This window comes from Podarcis vaucheri (assembly GCF_965113315.1).
Source record: "Podarcis vaucheri genome assembly, chromosome: 4".
NCBI classification, from domain to species: domain Eukaryota; kingdom Metazoa; phylum Chordata; class Lepidosauria; order Squamata; family Lacertidae; genus Podarcis; species Podarcis vaucheri.
This window is the reverse complement of record NC_138762.1, coordinates 75,511,931-75,538,450: the sequence shown is the minus strand read 5'-3', so window position 1 is coordinate 75,538,450 and position 26,520 is coordinate 75,511,931. Positions and strand designations below refer to the sequence as shown.

General features: G+C 42.5%; 1 protein-coding gene across 6 annotated transcripts in view; it reads right to left on the bottom strand.

Moving 5' to 3' along the window:
• Positions 1–26,520, bottom strand: part of HERC2 (HECT and RLD domain containing E3 ubiquitin protein ligase 2) — a 101,081-nt gene that overhangs the window by 56,655 nt on the left and 17,906 nt on the right. For 4 of the 6 annotated variants that reach the window (XM_082219998.1, XM_082220000.1, XM_082219999.1 and 1 more), the window contains 31 exons: positions 26,118–26,218; positions 25,172–25,328; positions 23,899–24,009; positions 23,531–23,702; positions 23,154–23,327; positions 22,235–22,423; positions 21,155–21,306; positions 18,964–19,121; positions 18,741–18,854; positions 18,134–18,385; positions 17,488–17,681; positions 17,060–17,260; positions 15,798–16,026; positions 15,543–15,667; positions 14,164–14,342; positions 13,199–13,383; positions 12,829–12,984; positions 12,555–12,740; positions 12,158–12,328; positions 11,960–12,063; positions 11,089–11,239; positions 9,241–9,455; positions 5,978–6,110; positions 5,751–5,878; positions 5,455–5,650; positions 4,569–4,705; positions 3,664–3,837; positions 3,436–3,572; positions 2,534–2,685; positions 1,692–1,883; positions 719–906 (listed from right to left, as the gene is read on the bottom strand). In XM_082219998.1, the coding sequence (XP_082076124.1) occupies positions 719–906; positions 1,692–1,883; positions 2,534–2,685; positions 3,436–3,572; positions 3,664–3,837; positions 4,569–4,705; positions 5,455–5,650; positions 5,751–5,878; positions 5,978–6,110; positions 9,241–9,455; positions 11,089–11,239; positions 11,960–12,063; positions 12,158–12,328; positions 12,555–12,740; positions 12,829–12,984; positions 13,199–13,383; positions 14,164–14,342; positions 15,543–15,667; positions 15,798–16,026; positions 17,060–17,260; positions 17,488–17,681; positions 18,134–18,385; positions 18,741–18,854; positions 18,964–19,121; positions 21,155–21,306; positions 22,235–22,423; positions 23,154–23,327; positions 23,531–23,702; positions 23,899–24,009; positions 25,172–25,328; positions 26,118–26,218 (5,113 nt within the window). The remainder of the gene's footprint in view (positions 1–718; positions 907–1,691; positions 1,884–2,533; positions 2,686–3,435; positions 3,573–3,663; positions 3,838–4,568; positions 4,706–5,454; positions 5,651–5,750; positions 5,879–5,977; positions 6,111–9,240; positions 9,456–11,088; positions 11,240–11,959; positions 12,064–12,157; positions 12,329–12,554; positions 12,741–12,828; positions 12,985–13,198; positions 13,384–14,163; positions 14,343–15,542; positions 15,668–15,797; positions 16,027–17,059; positions 17,261–17,487; positions 17,682–18,133; positions 18,386–18,740; positions 18,855–18,963; positions 19,122–21,154; positions 21,307–22,234; positions 22,424–23,153; positions 23,328–23,530; positions 23,703–23,898; positions 24,010–25,171; positions 25,329–26,117; positions 26,219–26,520) is intronic. The other 2 variants (XM_082220002.1, XM_082220001.1) reach the window with 2 other exon arrangements.

Below are 26,520 nucleotides of genomic sequence, written 5' to 3'. Positions count from 1 at the left end.
AGGAAAGTTTAAAAACATATGGCCAACACCGTATTTTTCGCTCTATAGGACGCACCGGAACATAGGAGGGGGAGAACGGGGGGGGATTTTTTTTCTTGTTCTCCCCCTCAAAAACAAGGTGCGTTCAAGAGCAGGTCGGGGAACAGCGCAAAGGCTGCGCGCAGCCTTGCCGTTGCCCCCCGAGCTTGTGGGGCTGGCGGTGGGGGGGAGTGCTGCTTTCCCCCACCGCCAACCTCAAAGATCCCTGAAGCCTTTGGAGCGCAGCTGCGGGGACAGCCTTTCAAGCCTCCGCAGGGCGGCGAGGTGCCTTCACCCCGCCGCCCTGCGGAGGCTTTGCACAGCCATCCCGAAGCTAGAACAGCGAGACGGAGGGCTGTGCAGCACCCCGTCTCACTGTTTTGGCTTCAGGGACAGCCTTTCAAGCCTCCGCAGGGCGGCAGGGAACTCCCGCCGGGCTCCGCAAGCTTGCGGACAGCTGCCCTAAGCCCGGGGTGCACAGCGACACGCTCCCCGGACTTCGGGCTGCAGGCAGCTGTCCACAGGCTTGCAGCTTCTCCAGGCTTCAGCAAAAGCCTGCATTCGCTCCATAGGACGCAGACACTTTTCCCCTTCATTTTTAGAGGGGGAAAAGTGCGTCCTATAGAGCGAAAAATACGGTAATTAAGATCATAGAGTGAACTGAAATCCAGCAAATATGGCAGACATAGGCAAGCAGTACCTGATCTCCCCACTTCCAGTCCACCCCCCTCATCACTCTGGTGCCAATCTTCATCATGGCTGCCAACTCTGGCCCTGATACAGGAAGTTGAACTGGAGTGGTCTCCTTCCGGGACTCTTCTAGGACTGTAGCAGAAACACCACGGGACGAAGCAAGCATATCTTCCTCGACGTTGTCCGAACTAGGCCCTAATTTAATGAGAGGTATCTTGAGATCTTGCAGCCGTTAAGAGATAACTAATATCAAAAGTAGTAACTCATTCCAGCTTTCCAAAGCAGTCTCCACAAGAATGTAATACTTTTGTTCAGTGTGCAAAGCCGAAGAGGCATAATTCAGCAGTAGGAAATATTCTATTTTTTAATTTTTTTTTAAAGGTTTCGTTTATACTTTTCAAGTTTATACATTTCACTAGTTTTACAATCAATTTAACATTTCTAAGTTTGACTTCCTTTCCCCCAAATTTAATTTTCTCGTTTAATGATCTACTTCAAATATATGAAACTGCAAGTTATTACAATAATCCTGCTAATGTTTTCATCTGTTTGCAATTTGTCTGCAAATATTCTATAAACCATTTCCATATTCTTTTACAAAAAGTTTGTTATCTTGCTTTCTTATTCCGATAAGTTTCGCCATTTCCATAAGTTTTTGTATCCATTCTTTCTTTACTGGGACTTCTGCTTCTTTCCACCTTTGGGCAAGTAGCATTCTTGCTGCTGTAGTAGCATACATGAATAAATTTCTATACAATTTACATAGTTCTGTCCCTATAATTCCAAAAGAAAAGCTTCTGGGGTTTTTTTTACAAAAGGTATTTTGAACATCCTTTTCAATCATTTCCCAGTAAGCTTTAACCTTACTACAAGACCACCTCCGGTAGGAAATATTCTAAGGGTTCTAAAGCAGACCAAACATTCTATTCCCAACAGTGAATTGACAGGTAAGATGGGTCTTTCCCAAGTAGCAATCGTACCTATCAGTCGCAACGTGGTTTGCGTCAGTGCCAACATGCCAGAATTGAGAAGAAGGTTCATGGTGTTTGCGCCATGCTGTAGGGTTAGCATGTTAAGCATGACCAATAAGAAACGTGCTTGTGGAATAGTCCCAAGGCTTGGTCCCGCAGGGTTCTCATTGGTAATGGTTTGCAGAGGAACAGGTTGGATTCCTAGCAGAGAAATAGGATATATCTTAACAGACACAAGCAAGGCAATGGCTGCTTATCGGCTCAAGTAAATGACCTTGAGATGACTGTTAGTTTGCTTCTGGAACTGGTTTACTAGTTAAGTTGCCTCTGTTTTCAGACGTTCCCAGCAGGCTCTCCAAGGAAAGAACAGATTCACCTGACAGCACTTCATTTAAGTAAGGTTTGCAAATACAAAACCACATTTCACTGGATGTATGGCCACTCACAAGATTTGTTTGATAGCCAAATCTTCAAAGGAGGAATGAGATTATGAGCCAAAGCTACAAGTACTACCCAGAATGTGCACCTCAGAAGAGAGGGCTCACTTCCTTCCATCTTCCTCCAAAGAAATTAAACTCCCCAGAAGCAACATGGAAGAGCGTAAGTACAACCGTAAAACATCCCTGAATATGCCATGTCCCACAGCCAGCTTTGGATAGGTGGTTAGGGAGAGAAAGGAGCATCAAATACACAGGCATGATTTGGTGGCTGCAAGATGTGCAAAAAAATACTTTTGAAGCTTGGTGGAAATTCAACAACTTGCACCCAACTAACAGACACAAAAGAAAAGTAAACAAATTGGAATTTTTATTTTTTATTTTAAATTACAGAAGAGTATCGGTAATACTAACCTAGTTCTTTGAACCTGTTGTTAGCATCAAGCAAGATATTCCGAACGTTCTGAATAGCCCATGAGTACAACTTCCCAAAAGTAACTTCCAGGAGCATACGATTGAAGGGCGGAATCAGATCCACATCCTTTAAGCAGTCCGTTAAGGGTTCCCTATGTGGATAACAAGCAAGCCATGATTTTCAGTGTTTTCAGAATGGTAACCTACCTTAACACCTATTTTGCATCACAAGCAGATACTGCTGCAAAGTGCGACAACAGTGTTGGGGGCCACACGCAAGCCAGAAAAAGCTGCCCACCTGCTGTTTAAACCCTCTCAGAACCCCACCTTCTGTGCCTTTGCAAGACTTTCCCAGTACACATTTGCATTAGCTCAAGGAGAAGGGTAGGATCTGGACAGGGGGCTGAACCCAGATCTGGACCACTCTGCATGCAGCTGCCCCCACCTGACCATCACCTAATGTCATATGACATCTGGCGACTCAAATTTAAACCCGCAACTGCAAAGGAAGAAGTGGGGGTGCAGACTCTTACTTTGGAATTTGGTGCTGCGGCTTTACCTGTCCTGCGCCTGACATTATATGATGTCAAAGTGATGGGCAAGTGGCTATAGTTTGAGCCAAAATACAATGCAGGCCAAATGGGGGACGCCTGGCAGGCTGGAGGTTTCCCACCACTGCTACTATAAGAAACAAGGTGCTCCTATGACACATAAATGCAACACCAGGACCATGAACATCATCACCTAGTTCTCCACCTGCACCATACTGGAGCTTTCGTTCACCGTCAAAGTTCCCAAGGTCCCCCTGTGAAACCCCTATGTTTCACGTAAACAGCACAACAAAGAGCCAGATTAGGTATGAAGAAGCAAAAGTGTGAGATGCAAGGGAGAATGAAAATTACCCAATGTTGGTTCCTTCCGGAATAAGTCTTTGCCATCCACAGAACATAGCGTATTGTGCAGAAGGCAACAGGAAACTCTTGGTTGCCAGCTTTAGGATTGTATCAATGCCCTCTAAACGAACCTCGGCTCTTTCCAGCTACAAAACAGGAGAGAAAGGAGGTAAAGATTTATCTATGTAAGAGCTTTACGCAGCAAGGCCCCGCCATATGAAGTGAGCCATGTCTTACCTGCTTTAGTAAGCACTTCCGCATTTTTTCAACATCAATGGGCTCTTCTTTTAAAGCAAATTCAACTATGGTATTGAGAAGAGCAGACTGGGGATATAAGCCCTGGACGTTCTGTTTCAGCCATTTGTATTTGTGAACACCCGTAACTGTGTTGATCAGCGGCTGCCATTTATCCTAGAAAAAACAAAATGCACATTTACACTTGAATTAATAACCTAAGAAATCAGTCTGAAAATAGTGCTTGCCCCACAGTGGCACGTTAATATAGAAAAATTTAGAGCACTAAGTTCTACGACCAAGAAAGGTTTTACAAATGTGACCTATTAAGTACACCGCATTTATTCATGTGCGACACTTTTTAACTTAAAAAGGTAGAATTCAACAGGTAGAAGGAATTACCTTTAGCTACAAAGGAAGGCCAATGCTGACATTTAAAATCTACATTTATGACACAAAGGAAGTTCATCCAAGACTTGGAGCCAGTTCACTTAAACACCCAACTAGAGATCCTCTCTGTGTGACTGTGAGGAAGGCCTTGCACACTTACGTATCATGTATATACAAAGTAAGGTTCAAGCAAGGATATCCAAATGCACAACTTTCCTCTACAGAGAGTGTCTGCGAAATCACTGGGCATCAGTACAGCACGTATGCCACAAAGATGCATACATATTGCGTTATCTACTGTTTTGTGAACGACCACTGTTAATAATGTAATTCATTTCTCTTTGCACAGCTGCTTTTGCAGCAACAGACTAATGCGCTTGTTTACGCAGCGACAAACTAACATGACTACCACTCTGATAAACATACCGCCTGACACTCAGCGGCCACGTTCACATATTCTGAATGGTCGTTAGCTACTGTGCAGCTGGCTCATATTTAGTACCTGATACTCTGCATACCTTGGGCGATTTGGCTGACAAGGGCCTTTTATCAGCTGTCACAGGGCTGTGAGGTATGACACAGGGCTCTTCCAAATCACTTTCCTCATTCCCAATTTTGGACTCTTCCACATCAGACGGCTCAGATTTTTTAGGGACTAGCAGCAAGACATAAAGCAAACATACTATATTTATCTATTTACATTTATAGTGCGCCCCCTTCACCCTTGGGCCCCAGGGTGGGTTACATACAGTTTCAAAATACAGTTAAAATGTTACTTTAATACAGTGGAACTTTGGTTCTCGAACTTAATCCATTCCCGAAGTCCGTTTGACTCCCAAAACCATTTGAAAACCAAGGCACGTCTTCTGATTGGCTGAAGGAGCTTCCTGCACTCAAGCAGAAGCCACGTCGGATGTTTGGCTTCCGAAAAACGTTCACAAACCGGAACACCAATTTGTTTCACAACTAAGCTGTTCCAGAACCAAGGTGCCACTGTACATCAAATTTGTGTCACTTTTATCCACTTCCAAAAACATGAGCAAAACTGTTTTTTAAAAAATTAGCAAGAAAAATGGGAGCTTCCATAGAAAACACTGCTTTACGAAAATGTAAAGAATTCAGAATGACAAACAACTGCAAGTAGACATCCCTTATTTTCCCCTCTCCCTGAACTGTGCCCCCTCCAATTCCTAATTACACTATGTCTTTTGCAATTAGATAGAGCCCACATAGTACTAAGTGAGATCTAGCAAGATATATATTTATGGAATCTTTTTTTAATGGGATGCAAGTCTTGCTTGAGAATGAAGCAAGCATCTGTTGTATTCTACCTCACAAGCAAACTGACAAAATGCATAATAGTCTCTTGCCCTTCAACAAGAAATTGCATTTCAAAACATTTACCTCTCTTTTTTCTTCGATCTCTAATTATCTTCTGAACTACCCTTCTCCATCGGGGCAAAGAACTTAGACTTTTAAGCTTGGACATAATGGAGAGGTCATTACACACTGCCGGACGCAATTCATTGAAGAGGAACCTCAAACGCTCAATAACAGGGGCACAAACCTCTTTGTAAGATCTTCCTTGTTCCTGGTGAGTCTTAAAACGACAATGCAAACAGATCCCTCTGTTAGTAAGGTAACAGTAACTCCTAATGTCTCAAGAAAGGGTACCAATGATTCCTTGGTTTGATGCTTACCTTGATCAGCGAGCATTTTGCTTGGTAGACAACACGACACACATCTGCTACAGATTTTGGAAGTACACGATGTTTAACTTGGTCAACTCCTAGCATAGCAGGATGAACAAGCGAGAGTGCTATATGACCTTTAAGAGGGGGAACAAGAGAGAAGATCTCATTGGAGAGAAAAAAATCAAAATAATACAGTAAGAATTTTAGAACAATTGTGTGTCAAATGTAGATACCTAAATCCTCATGCTTTAGAAGGCAACATAGCAACAGACGTCCTACTTCCTCCACTGGGTGCTCTGGAGGGAACGTAATTGGTGTTGTCAAGTGGCACTGTTTGCAATACCTCTCCACTTGACATAAGAAGTCCTGCACAAAAATGAACACGCTTAGTCAAAATATCACTGCAGTCTCCATGCGTTGCCGCAGACGTTACTTTTTATAACAACAATAATAAATTAACAAATGTTTGCAAGCTGGTTCTGACTGATAATCATTTCAAACTCTGTCCCTATGAGCTACTAAGAGTCCCTGATAGTGCTATAATGCTGTGTGTACGCTGCACAAGAAAAACCTGAGCAAAGAGTTGCGGCATTCTGAAGATTTACTGTGGTATATATATATAGAGAGAGAGAGAGTATAGATATAGAGAGATAGATATAGAGATAGATATCTAGATCTATATAGATATCTATATTATCCTCCACAGGTAGACACATATGCAGAGAGAGAAAATACTGTAAAACAGTGGGGCAAAAAAGAAACCCTATTGCAAACAACGCAAGCTTAAGAAAATGGGGGGGGGGACTGAAAACAGGAGCAGAATCACATCACTATAAAAGCAGATGTGGAGAACCTTCGGCCCTCCAAATGTAGCTGGACTAAAAGTCTCATCATTCATGAGTATTGACAGCACTGAATGTGTCTGTTGAGAGATAGAGCCCATCTGGAGGGCCACAGGTCTCCCCCCCCCCCCGCCCCCCAAAAGGCAGTATTCTGTAATAGCCCCAAATTCTTCTGACAGGATGATAAAATACAGACAATGATAGGTGTTTCCAGTGGTAGCTCTCAAGATTTGGGTAACCCACCTGACACATTTCTGATCATGACACTACCTGAAGCAAGGCCTTAAATGAAGAATGAAGCACTCAGGCAGTTTCATATAGGAGGAGGAGATTCTTTAAATATTTTGCCCCAAACCTTTCATCATGTGTGGGCACCCTTGGCCCCTCTGAATGTCGCTGAGCTATGACTCCCAGAGTCCCTACCACTGAATGGCTGTGCTTGCTGGGGCTGATGGGAGTTTTGGTTCAAAACCAAAGTCTCTTTCACCCCCACCCCGATTTAGGATTTTGGCAAGCTGACTGAAGGACACTGCTCACTGGAAGCTCACTTCACTGCTCACTGGAAGGACAGATCCTGAAGCTGAGGCTCCAATACTTTGGCCACCTCATGAGAAGAGAAGACTCCCTGGAAAAGACCCTGATGTTGGGAAAGATGGAGGGCACAAGGAGAAGGGGACGACAGAGGACGAGATACTCTCGACAGTGTACTCGAAGCCACCAGTTGGACAGTGTACTCGAAGCCACCAGCATGAGTTTGACCAAACTGCGGGAGGCAGTGGAAGACAGGAGTGCCTGGCGTGCTCTGGTCCATGGGGTCACGAAGAGTCGGACACGACTAAACAACAAGCTGACTGAACCCAGGAGCAATTGGGCAAGGAGTCAAAAAGCTGGAAGCCAAATTTGGAAACCATTTAAGTTTCTGGATTGTCTTCAAGAGGCAGTGCACTTATTCTGCATTACAGAAGTAAAACTTGGAGGTCACTAGAACATGGATGGCCAAAGTCAGGTCTGGCCCTGAAGCCAAAAATCTCAGCTCCTCTCCTTACATTTTCTGTATGCTATACCTTCAAATAAGGTCATTTCAAATAAAGGCTCCACAAAGCTACAAGTCTTAACAGGCAAAGCTTCTCCAAAAGTTACTAATTATAACCCATCCCTCGTAACCCGCATGATGCTAGTTTCCTTTGCCTTCTATGGAATAATCCAGGGGTCAGCAAACTTTTTCAGCAGGGGGCTGGTCCACTGTCCCTCATACCTTGTGGGGGGGCCAGACTATATTTTGAAAAAAAATGTATGAATGAATTCCTATGCCCCACAAATAACCCAGAGCTGCATTTTAAATTAAAGCACACATTCTACTCATGTAAAAACACCAGGCAGGTCCCACAAACAACCCAGAGATGCATTTTAAATAAAAGGGCACATTCTACTCATGTAAAAACACACCGATTCCTGGACCATCTGCGTGCCGGATTTAGGCAGCGATTGGGCCGGATCCGGCCCCCAGGCCTTAGTTTGCCTACCCATGGCATAATCCCAAGAGATAATATTTCTTCGAAGAGTTACTTAAGAAGCATTCTTAGATGCGTTTCTCCATCTGTGGGAAATCCACAATCCATTTTTCCTCACCCAAAGCAAGCCACACTAGTAACCAATTAGGATAAAAAGATACTGCATTCCTTCATATAATACACAAAGACACCGAACATAAGGAAAAGGTGGCAGCTAGATGAACAGCGTATTTCATATTTCACACATTTTTTTTTATGTTATTAGGCAGAATTTTGCAGAGGTGGTTGGTTTGGTGTTGTTGGGGTTTTTTTAAGAAGGCAGATGCTATTTTCCTGGCATACTCAGAAGAGAAAGGGTTTGGGGGTGGGAGGGAGGGAGGAGAGATGAATGAGAGCTGCTGCAGTAACTCCAACACCCTCAATGAGTAGTATGGATCAAGGCAACAATCAGCAAAACTAAAAGCAGCTGCCAGCCAAAAAGAGAACTGAAAAATGCCCTGAGGAGAAACAGGAAGAAGAAAAACCCAACCAGAGGTATTAGGCCTTTTATATGATTTGCTACACATACACTATTTGAATTATTCAGGTGTTCCTATTCCTATTAGCAAGGTAACACTTTGCCCTGTTATGATTTATTGACAAGGAGGCCAGGAACTACTCAGCTCACAATGCAGAGAAAGGTAACAAAAATCTGTATTAGCAGGTGTGGAAAATCATGCCTTCCCCCGAGATTGTTGGATTCTCATAAGCCTCAGCTAGCAAAGCCAACTGCCAGTGATAATGGCAGCTAAATAACAACTGGAGGCATCAGGCTCCCCATCTCTGGTTAATAAAAAATAGTGAGAGTCGAATGTTCCCAAATACAAAGTCCACTGCCGGTTGGTAAAGTGCAGATCCTGGCCCAATGCACCCAATGAGCTCTTGCCTTGGGGCCCTGGAGAGGTGTACAGAGGTCAACTGCATAATAATCCCTGGTATTCCTATAAACTAAGAGACTCAAGGTTCCCAGCTGCCAAGAATCCCACTGACCATTTCACTACCTAGAGTGAGATAATCCATCCAACTTTGTCTACTTAGAGAGCTATAGGCCACTGGGAAGGGTAGGAAACATCAGCCTATGTCCTTCACACAGTGCACTGTTACCTTCACCGTGTGGTCCTGGATGTTGTTGTCTGCAATCGCTTGCAGAAATGGCTGTGAGTGGTCACTCAAGGTCAGTCGATGGGAATACAGCTTTGATTTGTTAGGGGTGGTATTTCCAGGAGAGCTGCAGTGGTCTTCATCCTTCTCTTCGTTGTAACTGTAATGTATTTGACTGGTTTGCAAGCCTCCAGAGAAAATAGAAGACTTCAACCATTCTACAAGAAGAACAGAAATACATTAAAATAGTGTGTTACAAGCATATTTTTTTAAGGGAATAGTTTGAAAGGAATAGGAGGACATTGAAGCACATTGCTTTTGCAGTTTTGTTACGCAGGTAAAAGTGTAATTCTTCTGCTTAAGAAAAGAGGATTCAATGGCCTACCCTGAAGTTATATGCAATATTTGATGCATGTATGTTTTAGAGGATTTCTTCAGAAACAGCTTTGTGCAAGCTCTCTTTTTGATTTAAAAATAATTAGTTCAAAATACTAAACAAGAAAAATAGTTAACCCATCTAGATCAATAAAATCTCCTCCAACTGGCAGCGCTCTCCAGTCTTGGGCAGCAGGTCTTTTCCCTACTACCTGAACAACGTAAGTTCTATTGAAAACAGAGATGCTAAAGACTAAACCTTTTGCAAGCACAGCAGATGCGTTACTGAGCTTCAGACACACCTTGATATAGTTCATCTTAATGAATAGCTGCAATTTAGCCCCATGTTTTCAACAAATTTTAGCACATTATTTTACTCCACCTTGAGCACAAAAAGCGGCACACAAAATTTAAAATACAATAAAAGCAAACTATCATTTAAAAAAAATGTTAAGACAGCAGCAATGCACGTCATACTATACTCAAACTAAGCTACTTTTGGGGATCAGACACCTGTTATTTCATTATTCAGCCTTGCCCATGTATTTACTCATGCATGGAAAGCAATAATTTCTCCCAAGTCAGACCATCTGCCAGTTTTGAAACAAAGTAGTATACTAACAGTTTATTGAAGAATTATCCTTGTCCAAGATTGTTTGCTTCTTGCTTTCACTTCATTACGTAAGTACATAACTTGTTGCACATACACAGAGTTCTATCCAAAAAATTACTGAACTGAATTATGCTTTGAATAGAAATTGTTTTGCAGCTTTACATACCAGCCCACAGAAATGATGGGCAAGTTGTGTTATAAAGGCTGCAATCCTATAAACACTTACCCCAGAGTAAGTTCCACTGAACTCAGTGAGGCTTATTTTTGAGTAAACATGTATATCAGCGGTTTTCAACCAGTGCGCAATGGCATCCTGAATGGCGGCCTTGAATGATGGTCAGGGTTGCCGCGGGCAACATTGGCCTCGGTCCCTCTTTTTTCCCCTCCCTCCTCTGATGCCCCTTGCATCTCTGCCTCCCCAAGGCTTGCACAGCTGTTTATTGCAGCAGCCCTGGCTATAAGCTTCTCAGGCAAATGAGGCCTCTGGGGGGCACCTCTCTTTGGGACAGGGTGGGGGGCAGCTCAGAGACCAGGGACGGCTGCAGCAGCTGTCCAGACAACTCCTAAGGAGAGGGGAGAGGAGACTAAAGGAACACTCCACAAGGAAGGGTGCTCAAAAAAAGGTGAGAGATTGCCAGCTCTGCAGGCAAGGGGTGACGTAACTGGGCTCCTAAGCCCCACAGGGGTGTTGCAGAAAGAATGTAGTTGGTCCAAGGAGCCATGGACTCAAAAAGGTTGAAAACCTCTGATGTACAGCATTAAATCACTCACTGTGGTTAGAGGGTTAACATTAAAACATGGACCTATGAGCACATCCTCAATTTCATATTAGTTACATTTAATTGGAATAAAGATATTCTTACTGGCACATTCAACCTCCACAGGAGAAAGGGGTGTACTCATTGCCAGATATGAAGCATGCAGACCAAGAAGTAGGCCTAAATTTCTTTCAGTGTCTATGAGAGGCGATGATAGACTACCAGTATCTGGCGTAGTAATCACTTCTTGGTCAGGCTAGAACAAAAAACGGAAAGAACAAAAGAGCTGTGATATCATACTGAACGACAGATTTAAAGACTAATACCAAATTTCCCGATCCATGAAAAAAACACCTCTTCGTAATCAAGTGATGTGCAGCTACTTGAAGAGTTTTGAGTTTAACAAAAACATCATCAGGAACCTGAAGATGATATTCAATTGTAATGTGCGAGGGACACAGGAAGGGCAAAGGACTGGAAGGGATCCAACCGCAGAGAAAGACTAATAACTGTCCTACCCCACAGTCACAGCTGAACGCTAGAAATGTAGCTCTGTTGTCTTTGTACAGGCCTATGAGGGAAATCAACAAGCGGCTTGGAAAAGGGTGGGAAAGCCTGAGGTGGGGGGGGGTCTTTCCTTTCTTAAAAACTAAGAAAAAAACCAGACCTCAACATCAGGAATTCATAAAAACTGGATAGGTTGTCTAATCACGAAGGTAATTAATTAAGTGCAGTGCTATTTTTCTAGAAAAATAGGTGCCGGAACTCACCATGAACGCTTCCCTTGTTCTCTTATAATGGCAATGGCGCCCACCTGAGAGGTGCCAGAACTGAGTTCCGGTGAGTTCCGGCTGAAAAAAAGCCCTGATTAAGAGTGAGTAGGTGTGAAGACCCTGCCTCAAGCAACAAGAGGAACACAATTCCACCTGGTGGTGTCCTTTGTGCCCGCTAGCAGTTGTTTGGGAAACCCTCTTACCTCCATATATTGGCCGACACAGAAGGCATGCATCGATTCTCTTGTATCCTCGAACTGCAGAGCTGCTTCCAAAGCTACAACTGGGTCCTCTCCAGCAAACTGAGCTAAAAGAAACCAGGGAACAAAGTGTTAAAGGAGGCAACCGACCAAGATAGGACTCTGTTTGGTATATGTTTTTTTCGCAAAGTGACATCTCACCGAGTATACTGCTTCCTGTTAAGGACTGGGTTTGGAAATCCTTTATGTCGTACACTTTGCCATCAATCACTGTCCAGAAGCCGCCATCTTTATTGTGGTTCTCCAAGTCGGCTTTCCGTATTAGTGTCACTTCCTCGTTGTTCCTGCAATTCTGTCCTGTAAAAAATGAACCTAACAGGTGAAAAAAATACATGTTATTGCTATGGTTCACAACCAAAAGGTCCAACCAAAAGAGTGAGGAATCGAAGAGCAAGGAAAATACTACATAATTGTGTAACCTGTCCAAAGTGGGTTTCGTGCCAAGACAAAGCTTTTGAAGCCTACCTGCAAAGACAAGCTAGGAGCTCTGCTAGAAAGATCCAGCAAGTATTCTAAACGTTTGCAAGAAAGAACATACCCATTATTCCTGGCCAAGCCAAGTCTTCATTGTCATCTCTCTCTTTACCAGGAGCTAAATGGTTGAATCTGTCCAAATGCTCTAGTAGACCAGCCAGCAAAGGAATTGCACCGGCTTCCTGGATGAGCCCAGCATTCTTACTGAGAAGAAGTACTATAGATACGACCAACTCTGGAAGGAGGACACCTAAGGGGAAATAGAGACATTCAGCAAAACTCTGGAAGCGTTAACCCTGTAGACAGGCTCTTAAACAAAGGACAAGACGAGTCAGTACCTGTTAGGTCTCCATCTACAATGCGAGAAACTTCTGCAAAATGCCTGTGACTGGTGGATGCAATGCTAGCAGCTACAGGCAGTATGTCTCCAATATGTGTACACAAAAGGGCTGTGTATTTCTTCAACAGAGAACCAACTCCTAAAAGCTCAGGACCTGTCAAAAAATAAAAGAATCGTTTTATTTTTAAAGATCATAAGCAACATCTAGAAAGTCAAAAGCTGGAAAAGGCTTGTTATTATTAACTATTAACGCATTTAAACACAGCTAACTTGCAGAGTAAAGTAGCAATTTGAAAAAGCTATTTAATACAGTTTTTAAATGGACGTCAACAGAATGCTAGCAATAGCCAAAAAGAAGTACTACTTACTGTATGTATTCGGGATCTGGCCAACACTATCGCCTGGATACAGCTTACTCACAAGCAAACGCTGAAAACGCAGCAGCAAGTCTAGAGAAGCAGACCTCTCTTTATTGTAATGTTCATGATCTAAGCAGGAAGAAATACGGCGAGCCACATCTTTCAGTTTAGCGATCGTCTGGGAAGCAATGTTCCTGATGGGAATAATGTTTTAAAGAAGGTTTTAAAAGACATCTTGAATAAACAGGTAACAACTAACTAGGCACAAACTAAGATTTTGTTGTGATTCTTGGGAGTCAGGAAGCTCATGCATTTTGACTGGCTATGTTGGTGCCATGACGGTCTCAGAAGAGCAATTTGTTTCGTATTCCCAAAAATGAAGATTATCTATTTTTCTACATCATCCCCAGTTCCATCGGTGTTGACAAAATAAGCTGCTGTAAAAGAAGTACTGTGCTGAAGTGTTGGGCAACATGATATTCTTACTTAAATCTATTGCATTAATGTAGGGTATGTGTTCTTAGGTACAAAATAGTATCAAACTGGGAAATATAAAACACACTGGCCAAAAGCCAAAAAGCTACTTTAGGTATGCTTAAGGGCTTGGCTATTCTCAGAACAGTTCTTCCATTTTAAAACGGCTAACCCCGATACCATATTACAATCTGCTTTTGAAAATCCTCTCTGTTTCAAAAGCAGCAAGAAAACTGTCCATGCGGTTTTGCCACTCAAAATGGCAGGCTAGCACATACTCCCTTAAATTTGCGCTCACAAATGTGTCTGCTGTTTCTCCGTGCTGAGTTTCTTATACCTTATTACCGCACAGTAAACATTTAAAAAAAGAGAGAGACTGCCCAGGAACATAGAAGCAGCATAGGAGGAAGCAGAGGTCAGAGGTTTTCTGTTTTGTTTTTTAAAAGAATAAAATGTGGAAAAGGGTAATGATTCAGTAAACAGCCTTGCTGAAAAGCTACCTTAGCAATTGCTGAATTAGCTGAACCAGAGGTAAGCTCTGCTTTCCTGCAGATTCATAGATCCCAGTATTAATAAGGTCTTTGTCCAATGGTGTTCTACTCCTGTGAAGTGTTGATGCGTTTGCTTCCTGTTCATCAATTTCTTTCTCTTTCTGGGCTTCTTTTTTTGCCTCTATATCCTACAAAATGAAAAGTTGAAAGTGAAACCAGTAAACATTCTATACTGTAGCTGAAATGAATGGGAGTCATGTCCACTAAAAAAAGACACGGAATGTTCTGCCACGGAAACCTGAATTAATGGCATTCCTGCACACTACAGTATATTCTATTGGATTTTTCCTTCTGCAGTAAAGTTAGCAGTCCAGCACTGGTATTAGGACCATGTGGCTGGTTCATGGAACAGAAAGCAATAGAGACTGCACTGGAAATAATTTGAGTAGAATGAGCAGCTGAACCCAACGACACAAAGATACCGAATAAATAAGTCACTGCTCAAAGAATCCTGAACCCACGTAGGTTGGGTAAATGTGGAAATGAAAGCATCAGGCACAAATGAACTATTTGTTATTGAAAAGATGCTGTCCCAACTTTTCCCATCACTTCCTCAAAGTGAACTATATGGATGTAATGGAGAAACTTGTCCAAAAAGATAGCTGCATTAATTTCTTCATCTGAAGAATGATGGCTATGGTTTTATAAGCCACACGTTTCTCAATATCAACAAGAGGTGTGAAAATGGAAAACAGCCTTCCACTATAGGGCAACGTCAACTATCCAGCCCAGAAGAAGTTAGGATTTTCAGAATTACTGAACTACTATCCATGTATATTTATTTATTTTTAGTTTTAGTTTTATTTGTCATGACCAAGTTCTTCTATTCAGGAAGAAAGCAGCAGGATAGAGCTGAGATGCCACTTCCCTCCTCACAAGACACAGCAATGCCAGTGATACTTTCATAGATTTCAAAGCAACTACAGGAGAGGCTTTGCTATGTGTAATATGCAGCTATTACATGGCTATTACCCTCGTGCACAAGTCTAAACTTTTGAGGGCTTGAGGCACCAAATTCTAGGCAGGGTCAGACTACACAGAGAGAAAGCCTCTTAAACAAAAAGTTACAAGTGATACAGTTACCTCTGGATATTTTCAATCAATAGAAAAGAAAGGTTGATCTGGAATGACGCAGCCAGCTTTCTAATCTACTACATGAAATGCCCACCTACTGTACTTACACAGTCTTTTCTAATCCTTACAAAACAAAATAAATATTCACTCCACTCTTTTATATTACCACCGTTAAACAAAGAACATGGGCTTGTTTGAAACTAACTGGTTTCCAACAGTAATCTTTTCCATTTCATCAGAATGGAAAAGCATACCTGGATTTCTGCAGTGATCGCAGCATTCAGTGCAGACTCAAGACCCCCATCGGCCATTAAGCTTCCAACCAGAAGATCAATCATGAATCTACGGCCTGGACTTACATTTGTTTCATTCCCTGAAACTAAACATTGAGAGAACTCTTACTTGACTAGAACGCCAACACACACACATACGCGTACATATGAAGGGAGCACAAAACAGCTTGGGCAACATCTTCCTTCCCCACCCACGTGACCACACACAAAACATACCTGCACTGGGTAGAAGTGCCGAAAGAGCCCTGGCTCGTTCCTCGGCTGTTGGCAGCAACACAGACCACCCACTTTGCAACACTGCTTGGGCAGCTGTCTGAACGGTGTTGAGCACACCTGCATTACTTGCTAAAGTCACTACTGTCTGCTTCAAGCTGTTGAGTAAGACACTGCCCAATCCCAAACCAAGACATTCTGGGTCCACTTGGTGGCTGATTGCAGCATGAAGCTGAAAGACAAAACACAGAGAGAGGCTTCTTTATCAGTGATAAAGCTGAAACCCATTCAGGGAGGAACGAAATCGTATTCCCGAAACATTTTCTATTTCCAAGTTTCATACACTTGCTGAAGCACCACAGTTTGGCAGCATCAAATACATATTTCCATCATCTGTAAAAGTTATTTAGCAAATGAAAGCAGAATATCCCGGTGATTCTCCTGGGAGAATCCCCGACCAGAAAGAAACGGAACATCAAGAAGAGTGGAAGAAATTTAAAGACTACTTGAATAAATATTGTAATATTAAAGATATGTAACCACTTGAAAGAAACAATTAGGCCTAGGATTAAAATGGAATTAAATTTATAAATAAGAAAATGTACGATAAGGAAAGCTATGTAATATGATTAGGACTGTGATATGGTCTTTTGAAACACTGATATTGGAAACTGCTACTTATAATTACTAAGAAATTTGGATGGAAGAGATTCGAGGAAGTCAAATACTATGTTTATGAAGATGGATGGTACTTAATCTTAATTAATTAAGTGGTAATATGTTGTATTTTTCCTTTTTTCCTTTTTTCTCTTTTTCTTTTATTTTTTGTTTGTCTTTATTATTGTTAATCTTTTCTTTCTTTACTATGTTTATCTACTGAAAATAATAAATATTATTTGGGGGGGGGGAGGAATGAAAGCAGAATATCTCCAAACTGTCCAGTAAGGCATGGTAAAGCAAAGGTAGTGTTATCCTTGAGCTATGCAGATCTAGGTTCAGCTTCCAATTCCCTGGCTGAACATAGACTCGCTGCTAATTAAACTGCAGTTTGCAGAAAGGAAAACTGGAGTAACAACCAACTCTTTCTGATTTGATCAGCACCGCAAAGTATTTGGCAAATTACAGGGGTTGCTGTTTTTTCCTAATAAATGAATCAACAGTCAACACAAAATACAATGGCCATTGCACTTTTAAAAGTCAATGCGATCCGCACAATTGTTTCAGATTTTATAATTTCAGTCTTAGTTCAGCAACCATTAAGATACCTGAAGTCTCAGAAGATTCAGAGTAGCCACAGCCATACATTCTTTCTCTTGTGGAGGGGGCCAGTCCGAAGTGCCATCCATTCCTTCCGTCACTTGTCTAAGTAAGAGATCCAGTTGTTCAAACGTCATTGGGCAAACATCTACCACAAAAGGCACTCGTAAACCGATAGACCATTCGGAACAAGATGACCAAGCAAAGCTCTAGAAGGAAATACAAAAAGATATCCAGCAAGGTTAAACTTAAGACCAAGCGGGGGGGGGGGGGCTAGAATTAAAGGCAAATAGTAACTGAGAAGAGAAACTGCATCACAAAAGGGACTTCCATAATCAAGGATTTCCACTCTAACAGAAATATCTAAAGATATTTTTATATTTTATATTTTTATATATCTAAAGATATATAAAAAAACAGCAAAATTGAAGCCTACCTGAGCTGGCCCACAAGCGATGCCAACAATGTGCTTAGAATCTAGTCCAGGAAGAGCAGTAGGTTCAGGTTTAGTGATCCTCAGGGTATCAAAATGCTGGCACTGATCATTGCTTCCCCAGCTATATACTTCACTGTCTTCTGTGAGTGCTAAACAGTGGGTGGATCCAGCTGCTACATCTATGACTTTTTTTCCTGGTGGGGGGCGGGGGGGACACACATACAGATAATGAGAAAGATCAGTATTGCAGCCACATCTGAAAGCCTGGCTAGAAGAGGAGAGCTCTCTCTTTAGCAATATCTACAAAACAAGAAATCAGCAAGGGATGGTGGTGTTTGTTGCACCAATAACCAAAATTTCCAAGTGTCTCCCGTTTTAAAAAATAAACTTAACATAAGGACAACCCTTCTCAATCAGGTCAAAAGCCTACCTAGTCTGGCATTCTGTTCTCACAGAAGCCAATCAAATGCCAGCAAGAAGCCCACAAGACAATGTGGTATAGTGCTTCAAGCACAGGACTAGGATCTGGGAGACCAAGCTAAAAATATTTCCCCCACCAATTTGCACAGAATGGGTGCTAACCTCATCATTTTCTCAAGATTACAATATTCTAGTTAATACAGCGGGTAGTTGCCTCTTCACCTACCTTGCAAACCTTCAAGCAGTTTGGGATATCGAACGTGTTCCTCTGTTCCGTGCCCAAGCCTCTGATTGTCACCCTTTCCCCAAGAGTAGACCTGCCCGTCTTTCGTAAGCGCAACGGAAAACTGGCTCCCGCAGCGAACTTTGACAACGTCCAAATCTTGAAGTTTTTCTATCAGTTTTGGAGTTTTGCAACCATCGCTGCCGCCTCTTCCCAGCTTCCCATAATCTCCGTCGCCCCAAGACCACACCTGACCTGGAAAAATAGATTGCATTAGACGTAGCAACAGCTTTGTATCTTTAGACCGTGAGCCGAAACAAAATAAACATACTGGGAGGGAGGGGGGGATAAAAAACAGAAATAATCTACCCAGATGGACAGCTAGAAATTAATACTGCACACCTGGCTTCACAATATTCTGAGAACAGAGATAATTAATCTGGCACCCATTTTGCATATTTGACTAACAATTTTATTAACAGTTGGGCACACAGTTCAAGCTAGCACACAAATCCAAATGAAAACAGGAAAGAGACACGTGGCTTCCCAAATATCCCACGTGTAACTAAAAGCTGGCAAGGCTAATGATGCTATTGGTTGTTCCACTAACCATTTTCAGTCACAGCCAGAGTCTGAGCATCGCCACTCCCACAAGAGACATCAATGACTTTCAGTCCTTTCAGCCCAGTAACCAACATTGGGATCGTCTGGTCTTCACTGGAGCCTTTGGAACAAAATAAAAATTAGATGCTTCTGTGCTAGTTATATACCAAGACAGGTTTAAACCTTGGGAATTCACAACTTAAACAATTTAAAGAAAGAAGAGCACATACCATGACCTAGCCTGCCATAGTTTCCTCGCCCCCATGTGTACAACTCTCCTTCAGCAGTGATGGCAGCACTATAGGTACTTCCACAGGCAATGTGTACAACATGCTTTCCAGCCTGCTTCCCAGACAAAGCAGAAATCATCTTCGGTTCTTCTAAAGGTCTGGGGGGGATGGGGACCAGGAAAGAATTGAAAGTCATTATTGTAAGAAGGCAATATATACTATGTACGCAAGTGCCAGATACAGAAAAATCAACCCACCCCAATTTACAGTGATGTCTGAACCAGGCCACTGAGATGCCCAGACAAATGGGCCAATGACCCTATTTTGGCTTTAGAAGCTAAGACATAAACAAGTCTCATGCTTGCATAGGGAGTCTCTTTTCCTTCCTTAGCACGAGATGTTTAACTCCAGAAGATTTCAGTTAAACATAGTTTCCCATTATGTCTGAAGCAAGAAACTATAGTACCTGGGTTCAGAACAGGCAAGGATTCTAGCTTGTTCCAAACCCAGGAAGCATCATTTCATGGATTGGATGTAACAGAAAAACACAATTGACTGAAGACTCCTGAGATTAAACACAGTGTGCAGAGAAGGGAGCAAGTTTTAGAGTGAGGAGACCAAATTCAAACTCCTGCTCAATCTTGGGCCAATCACTCAGTCTCAGCCTGAAATACCTCACAGAGTTGATATGAAAATAAATGGGTGGGGGAACCCATGTACACTGCTTTGAGCTTCATGGAGAAAAGGCAGAATAGAAATATAATTAACAAATATTAAAGAAGGAAGGAAGGATGGATGCCAAAGGTGGTATCAGAACAACCCATGAATGCAGAACAACAACAACAACAACAACAACAACAACAATAATAATAATAATAATAATAATAATAATAATAATAATAATAATTTATTATTTATACCCCGCCCATCTGGCTGGGTTTCCCCAGCCACTCTGGGTGGCTTCCAAAAGAATATTAAAATACTGTGATACATCAAACATTAAAAGCTTCCCTAAACAGGGCTGCCTTCAGATGTCTTCTAAAAGTCTGGTAGTTGTTGTTCTCTTTGACATCTGGTGGGAGGGCATTCCACAGGGAGGGCGCCACTACCGAGAAGGCCCTCTGCCTGGTTCCCTGTAACTTGGCTTCTCGCAGTGAGGGAACCGCCAGAAGGCCCTCGGTGCTAGACCTCAGTGTCCGGGTAGAACGATGGGGGTGGAGATGCTCCTTCAGGTATACTGGACCGAGGCCATTTAGGGCTTTAAAGGTCAGCACCAACACTTTGAATTGTGCTCGGAAACGTACTGGGAGCCAATGTAGGTCTTTCAAGACCAGTGTTATATGGTCTCGGCGGCCGCTCCCAGTCACCAGTCTGGCTGCTGCATTCTGGATTAGTTGTAGTTTCCGGGTCACCTTCAAAGGTAGCCCCACATAGAGCACATTGCAGTAGTCCAAGTGGGAGATAACCAGAGCATGCACCACTCTGGCGAGGCAGTCTGCAGGCAGATAGGGTCTCAGCCTGCGTACCAGATGGAGCTGGTACACAGCTGCCCTGGACACCTGTGCCTCCATGGACAGCTGTGAGTCCAAAATGACTCCCAGGCTGCGCACCTGGTCCTTCAGGGGCACAGTTACCCCATTCAGGACCAGGGAATCCTCCACACCTGCCTGCCTCCTGTCCCCCAGAAACAGTACTTCTGTCTTGTCAGGATTCAATCTCAATCTGTTTGCCGCCATCCATCCTCCAACCACCTCCAGACACTCACACAGGACCGTCACCGCCTTCACTATCAAGCTGAAATATCAACTGAGCCATCAAAATCACTTAGTCATACACACACAAACACACATTCACTCTCTGTCTGGCTAGCTGTCTTCCAGACTGTTACCTCTTCTCTACAAAGAAAATAGAAATTCGATAGCTACTGGATTATTGAACCATTCGGAATGAAGGCTTCCTGGTGAGTCTACTGTAGATCAATATGCATCAGAACCACAAAAGAAAGAGACAGCTACAATTTAGCATGCTCAATACAGAAAAGACACGGGGAAAGGGGTGACGGGGGGGGGGGACCCAAGTAAAATGAAGTTTTAAAAGGAATGCCACCCAATTCACAGCAGAAGCAGAACAAATATCCTACTCTATTTTATTTCATTATGCATATAAGTCACCATTATTCTAGGATACTTACACAGTGTCTCCGTGGCCGAGTCGCCCACCATCTCCACACCCCCAAGAGAAAACTTCACCACTTGCTGCCAGGGCAAGGTAGTGGTGGCCGTCTGAATGTGCAGCAATCTTGACAATGTTTCTAGAAGCAAGACTCTGCACCAGCTGAGGTCCCTACAAAGTTCAACAACAACAAAACATGCATACATGTTATGACTTACAGAGAAATGGAAGCAAACAGACGAGCATTAAGAAACTTTATACAAAGAAGTTATAGGTTATATCTTTTTTGGGGGTTTTTAGAAAATGGGTTTCAATTGAATTAACAAGGCAAGAAGTTTCAATAGCTGAACGTTCTGAGAAACTATTATATTTAGAAACCTTAAGATCCAAACTACATGGGAAATCCATGAACCTAAGCCTCAAACTGGATCAGGACTGCACCACTGGGAAATACTGTTTGTTCAGTTAAAAAAAATTAAAATCTTCTTTCCCTCTCAACTGCTTCCCCTATTTCATGCCTGCTATTCACCACTAATGAGAAGACGGGCATGTATAATATTGCATCTTTGATCCTTCCCATAGCTAAGAATAGAGTATTGGCAACAGCAGGAGGGTTTACATAGCTGGAAAGTGAAGGGGAAGGTCACACCTCCTTCCCTCCCCTATTGGGAGTTCCCACAGCTGCTTTTTTTACAAATGATGCATGAAGGTAATAAATAAATAGTAATAATAATAATAATAATAATGGTATTAGTATTAATGTACACTTCTTCCACATCATGTCAAGCTTGGAAGGAAGAAAACACATCCACTGATCAAAATCAGCTTTGCAAAAGGCATTTCATATACTCAATTACAAAGGCAGAAATGATACAGTAAGCTGTGTCCAAGAAGCAGTTCAGGGAAGTATTCGTTAACACCAGAAATGAAGCAATGGAGTTTCTTTAAAAACAGATATGAATACTGCATTGCCAGGCAAAGTGAAAAAAGGAGATTTTGCTATCATGAGCTCCATCATACCTGCAACAAAAACATTATTTTAATAGCTACAAGTTATTTTTAAAAAAAATAAATTAGGAAGTAATCAGAAGTCACCTACCAGTGTATCACTATTGTATGCTTGTGTGTAAACACGTCCATTTCTAGATAAGATTAAGAAGCGCTTTTCTGCGCAAGCAACTTGCATCACTCCAAGATTGGCAAGTCCTTCGCACTGAATTGGACCACTCACGTTGGCATAATATTTCCATCCTATTAAACCCCACGCAATAACCTCTTGCAAAGAGCCCTGGAAAGCAATTCATAATTTAAGAACTTTTATCAAACATCTGTCTAAACTTAGAATCTCTAGAAATTACAGTGCTTCAACTAATTTTTCAATTGGCTCCAGATTTATGGACCCAAAGCTACCTAAAGAAAATGGAGAATGTAAGTAAATATGGTTTTTTTAAAGATGGTGAAAGCTTTGGAACAACAGAAAAAAGGTTTAAAGTACTTGCATTGTGTTATTTCAATTTAATTGCTTTAAATGTACAATAGTATTTTACTCTCTGGAAATTGGTATGCACATTTCAAAACTTGATGTCAGCGGCTGACAAAGTTAAGTTACAAGGGGCCATATTTGATTGCTTTGTCTATCTATTAGGATTTGGAAGGGAAGGAGGCAGAGATTCAACCCATACTTCAGCACCTCTAAGCCTTTGCAATGCCATCCCTCATCCACTCTAGTCCCTCAACCTTCTCCAGAAAAGTATGAGACCCTCCAATGCAGAACGATTAACAGCAGAACAAGAAATTCAAGGAGCTCTCTACGCTGTGTGACAAACTGATTTGGAAACTACAAAAGCAGGTTCTGGTAGCAGAAGCCAGGTGCTCAAAGTAAAAAATGTCACTGGGCTAAAATGAGCTCTTGCATGAGCATAAGCGCCTCTTGAGATCCCAATCAGATTTGTTAAGTTCTAATTTACCAGTTAACTTTATCCACAGAAAGCTGTTAGCAGACAGCATATGCAAGTTACCTTATGTGATGTTGGAGAACTGCACTGTGGAGGCATACAGGGAGTAGCCAGGCGGTCTAAGTGAGCCATAATCACAACTGCCGTTTGCCTTAAATCAATGGCCAGCTCATTATCCTGTGGCAATATTAGATACCTTAAGAAGTTTTCATTTGGACTCAATGGGTAGGACAGCATCTAAAGCAAAAAAATGAAAAGTCAGCTGAATAGCTCAGTTGGCTAGAGTGTGGTGCTGATAACGCCAAGGCTGTAGGTTCGATCCCCGTAAAGGAAAGCTACATAAATATGTTCCCTTAACATCAATTAAATATTGTTTCACGTTGCACGGCTCTGGGTGTACAGGCTCACAGGCTAAATGAACTCATCATAAAGGTACATACCTGAAGCTCTTCTTCGGTATTGCTGATCTCTTTATTGCAAATGATGCTCTGAAACCTTTGCAGCAAAGGAAGGAGGGGAGCACTGGTTCCCTGCGCTGACCGCTCATTATCCGTTTCCCGTGTACCACTGTCCCAGAGTTGGAGCAATAGCATGACAGCAGACAACATTTGGCTGAGAGGGGGGGGGGAAATGACCAAAGTTGGAAATGCTGTAGAACAAACCTCACATTGCTACCATTTTCACCTTGCTCCTATTTCACGAAGAACTCCCCACTGCTACCAAATTTTAACAATGATGAAACCAAAACTGCAGTGTTGATGTAACTTATGAACAGATTTTGAACTGATGAAATCCTTGCATTACTCACCTTAGTGTGCCTCTCTGGACAGCCAATTCTAGTAGAATAGCAAGTGCTAAGTGCTGGTCTTGCAACGGAATGTTTCCAGATCCTTTTGTCCCTGGAGCTCCATGGATGTCCCTAATTTAAAAGGGAGGAAATTTAAAAGGCAATTATTCCAATATATGAAAGTAAAAAACCAGTTTGTATTCCGTGCTTTGACAGAAGACACCTTTCACAACATAATTAAGCGACTTCGCTGATTTTATTCTTCCCCAGCTTAGAGAAAGGGCCACAGCTCAGGCCCCGGAGCACATGCAGCAGGCCCCAGGTTCAATCCTGGCATTCATTAGGTACCAAAAGGAAATACCCTTCTTCAAAACCCAGGACAGCCACTGCCAGTCAGTGTAGGCAATACTGAATCAGATGGATTAAAGGTCTGATTTGGTGTAAGGCAGGTTTTTTTTTTCATTCCTCCATTACTAATTTCTTTATATGCAAACTTTAAATGCAGCAAGGCTATTACTCCACACTGACCTGCATATATATATATATATATATATATATATATATATATGCAGGTTTTGGTGTCTTCGGGTGTCTTCCCGTGTAAGAGTCGGGGTGTCTGTGCGACGTTTCGACGAGGTCTCACTCGTCATCTTCAGGCTGGTGCTTTCGGCTTCTTGTTAGCTCACGCTCTGGCAGCTTGTTAGCGTGAGCTAACAAGAAGCCGAAAGCACCAGCCTGAAGATGACGAGTGAGACCTCGTCGAAACGTCGCACAGACACCCCGACTCTTACACGGGAAGACACCCGAAGACACCAAAACCTGCATTCCTGTACCCGTGAAAATCTACGAAAGCATATATATATATATATATATATATATATTCTCTATGAATAAGCCAAGGGTACGCCATTTAAAAAAGAAAGAAGTATAAGCCAGAGTTCATATTCACCGTATTGCCATTTCAAGACATTAAAAAAGTGATGCCCAAACGCTTAACTCTAGTTTCCTTATAGGTCATAGAGATCACAGAATTGTAGAGTTGGAAGGGACCCTGAGGATCATCTAGTCCAACCCCCTGCAATGCATGCACCGGTCCCATACAGGGATTGAACCTGCAACCTTGGAGTTATCAGCATCATGCTCAAACCAACCGAGCTATCTAGGCTGACAGATGCGCTAACCAACTGAGCTATCTAGGTATTCAAGAAAAGAACACAGGAACTATTGTTCAGTATGAAACCTTGAACGCGGCTTAAAAAAAAAAAGTTCAAGCACTCTTTAGAGAAAGACTTACCCAGTTACAACAGACCTTAGAAATTTGGTTGCTCTTTCCACAACTTCCAGCCATACAGATGATACGGTTCCTTCATCAAAGAGGGATGCTTCTGGCAATGCTCGTAGGGCATCAAGGGATTCTTGTAGCAGTTCACTGCAAAGATCTGCATCCTCACCTAACAACATTAGCCATGTTAGGGTGCTTCATGGTACAGTGCAATTCAGGTTAATGGCAATCCCTCACAACTGATCTAAACATACACAGTGGAAATCCAGACCATAAATTGAATTGATATAACCCTGCATCTATAGAATAGAAGTAATAGAAGCCTTCTTTCCAGGAAGCTGAGAGAATGAAGATCGCCCACAAACCACTTTGCAAACAAGGCTAAGGAGCCATAGCAAACAGTTCTGCATATGCAAGGCTTGTGCTTGTCAAAGCAGAACTGTAGCTCAATGGTATGCATAAGGTCCCAGGTTCGATTGCCAGCATGTATGGGCCGGGCTGGGAGAGAACCCCGTCTGAAACCCTGGAAAGCTGCTGCTAGACAACACTGAGCTAGATGGATCACTGGTCTGACTCCATTTTAACTCCGCTTCCTCTGTTCCTACACTCATTCTGCAACTTGAGAGATGTCACCAAACCCACTGGCAGAGGAAGAGGAGTGTGCCCCGCCCCCAGCAGCATGATCCCAGTAGGGTGCCATGGCAGCTGCCCCAGGACACGCACCAGCCCTGCCTGCTCTCCACCCCCTGTGCTGGAGCATGAAGCTCCACCAGTGCCCAAACCATGAGTGTGCACAACTTCTCAAGTAGTCATTGTTCGGTGTCTGCTAATGAGAATGAACTTAGACAGACAGACAGACATAGATAGATAGCCCTGGAAAATACCTAAATGCAACACAACAGTTAGATGGCAATATGTTTACCAGCCTAATAAGATATACAGTGTCTTCCAACAATACCTGATCTCCAAGCTCTCCGAAGAAATGCAAAGGCAAATGAAAGGGCAGCTCTGGATCCTACCCGGGCAAGACCTTCTACACCTTTGCCTACAGGTCTGGGACTGTAACCAACAAAAAGATGATTAGAGAATAATGTACCTCCTGCTTAAACTAAGCATCTATACAAATGTCCTTCAAAATGTTAAGAGCCAGAAATCAATCCTGACTACCCCAAAATATCCAAACAGTGCACTAACATCTTTGGTATATGGCTAGGAAACTGCCGCTCTACCACTCTGCAACCAATTTGGTTTCAACAGCTGCATAACACATTAACATTCTTGTCCATACAAAAAGAAAGATTATAAGCAGCTGATATTTCCCCACACTGAGGAACCAAAACTGTAGCTATATAGTAACCAAT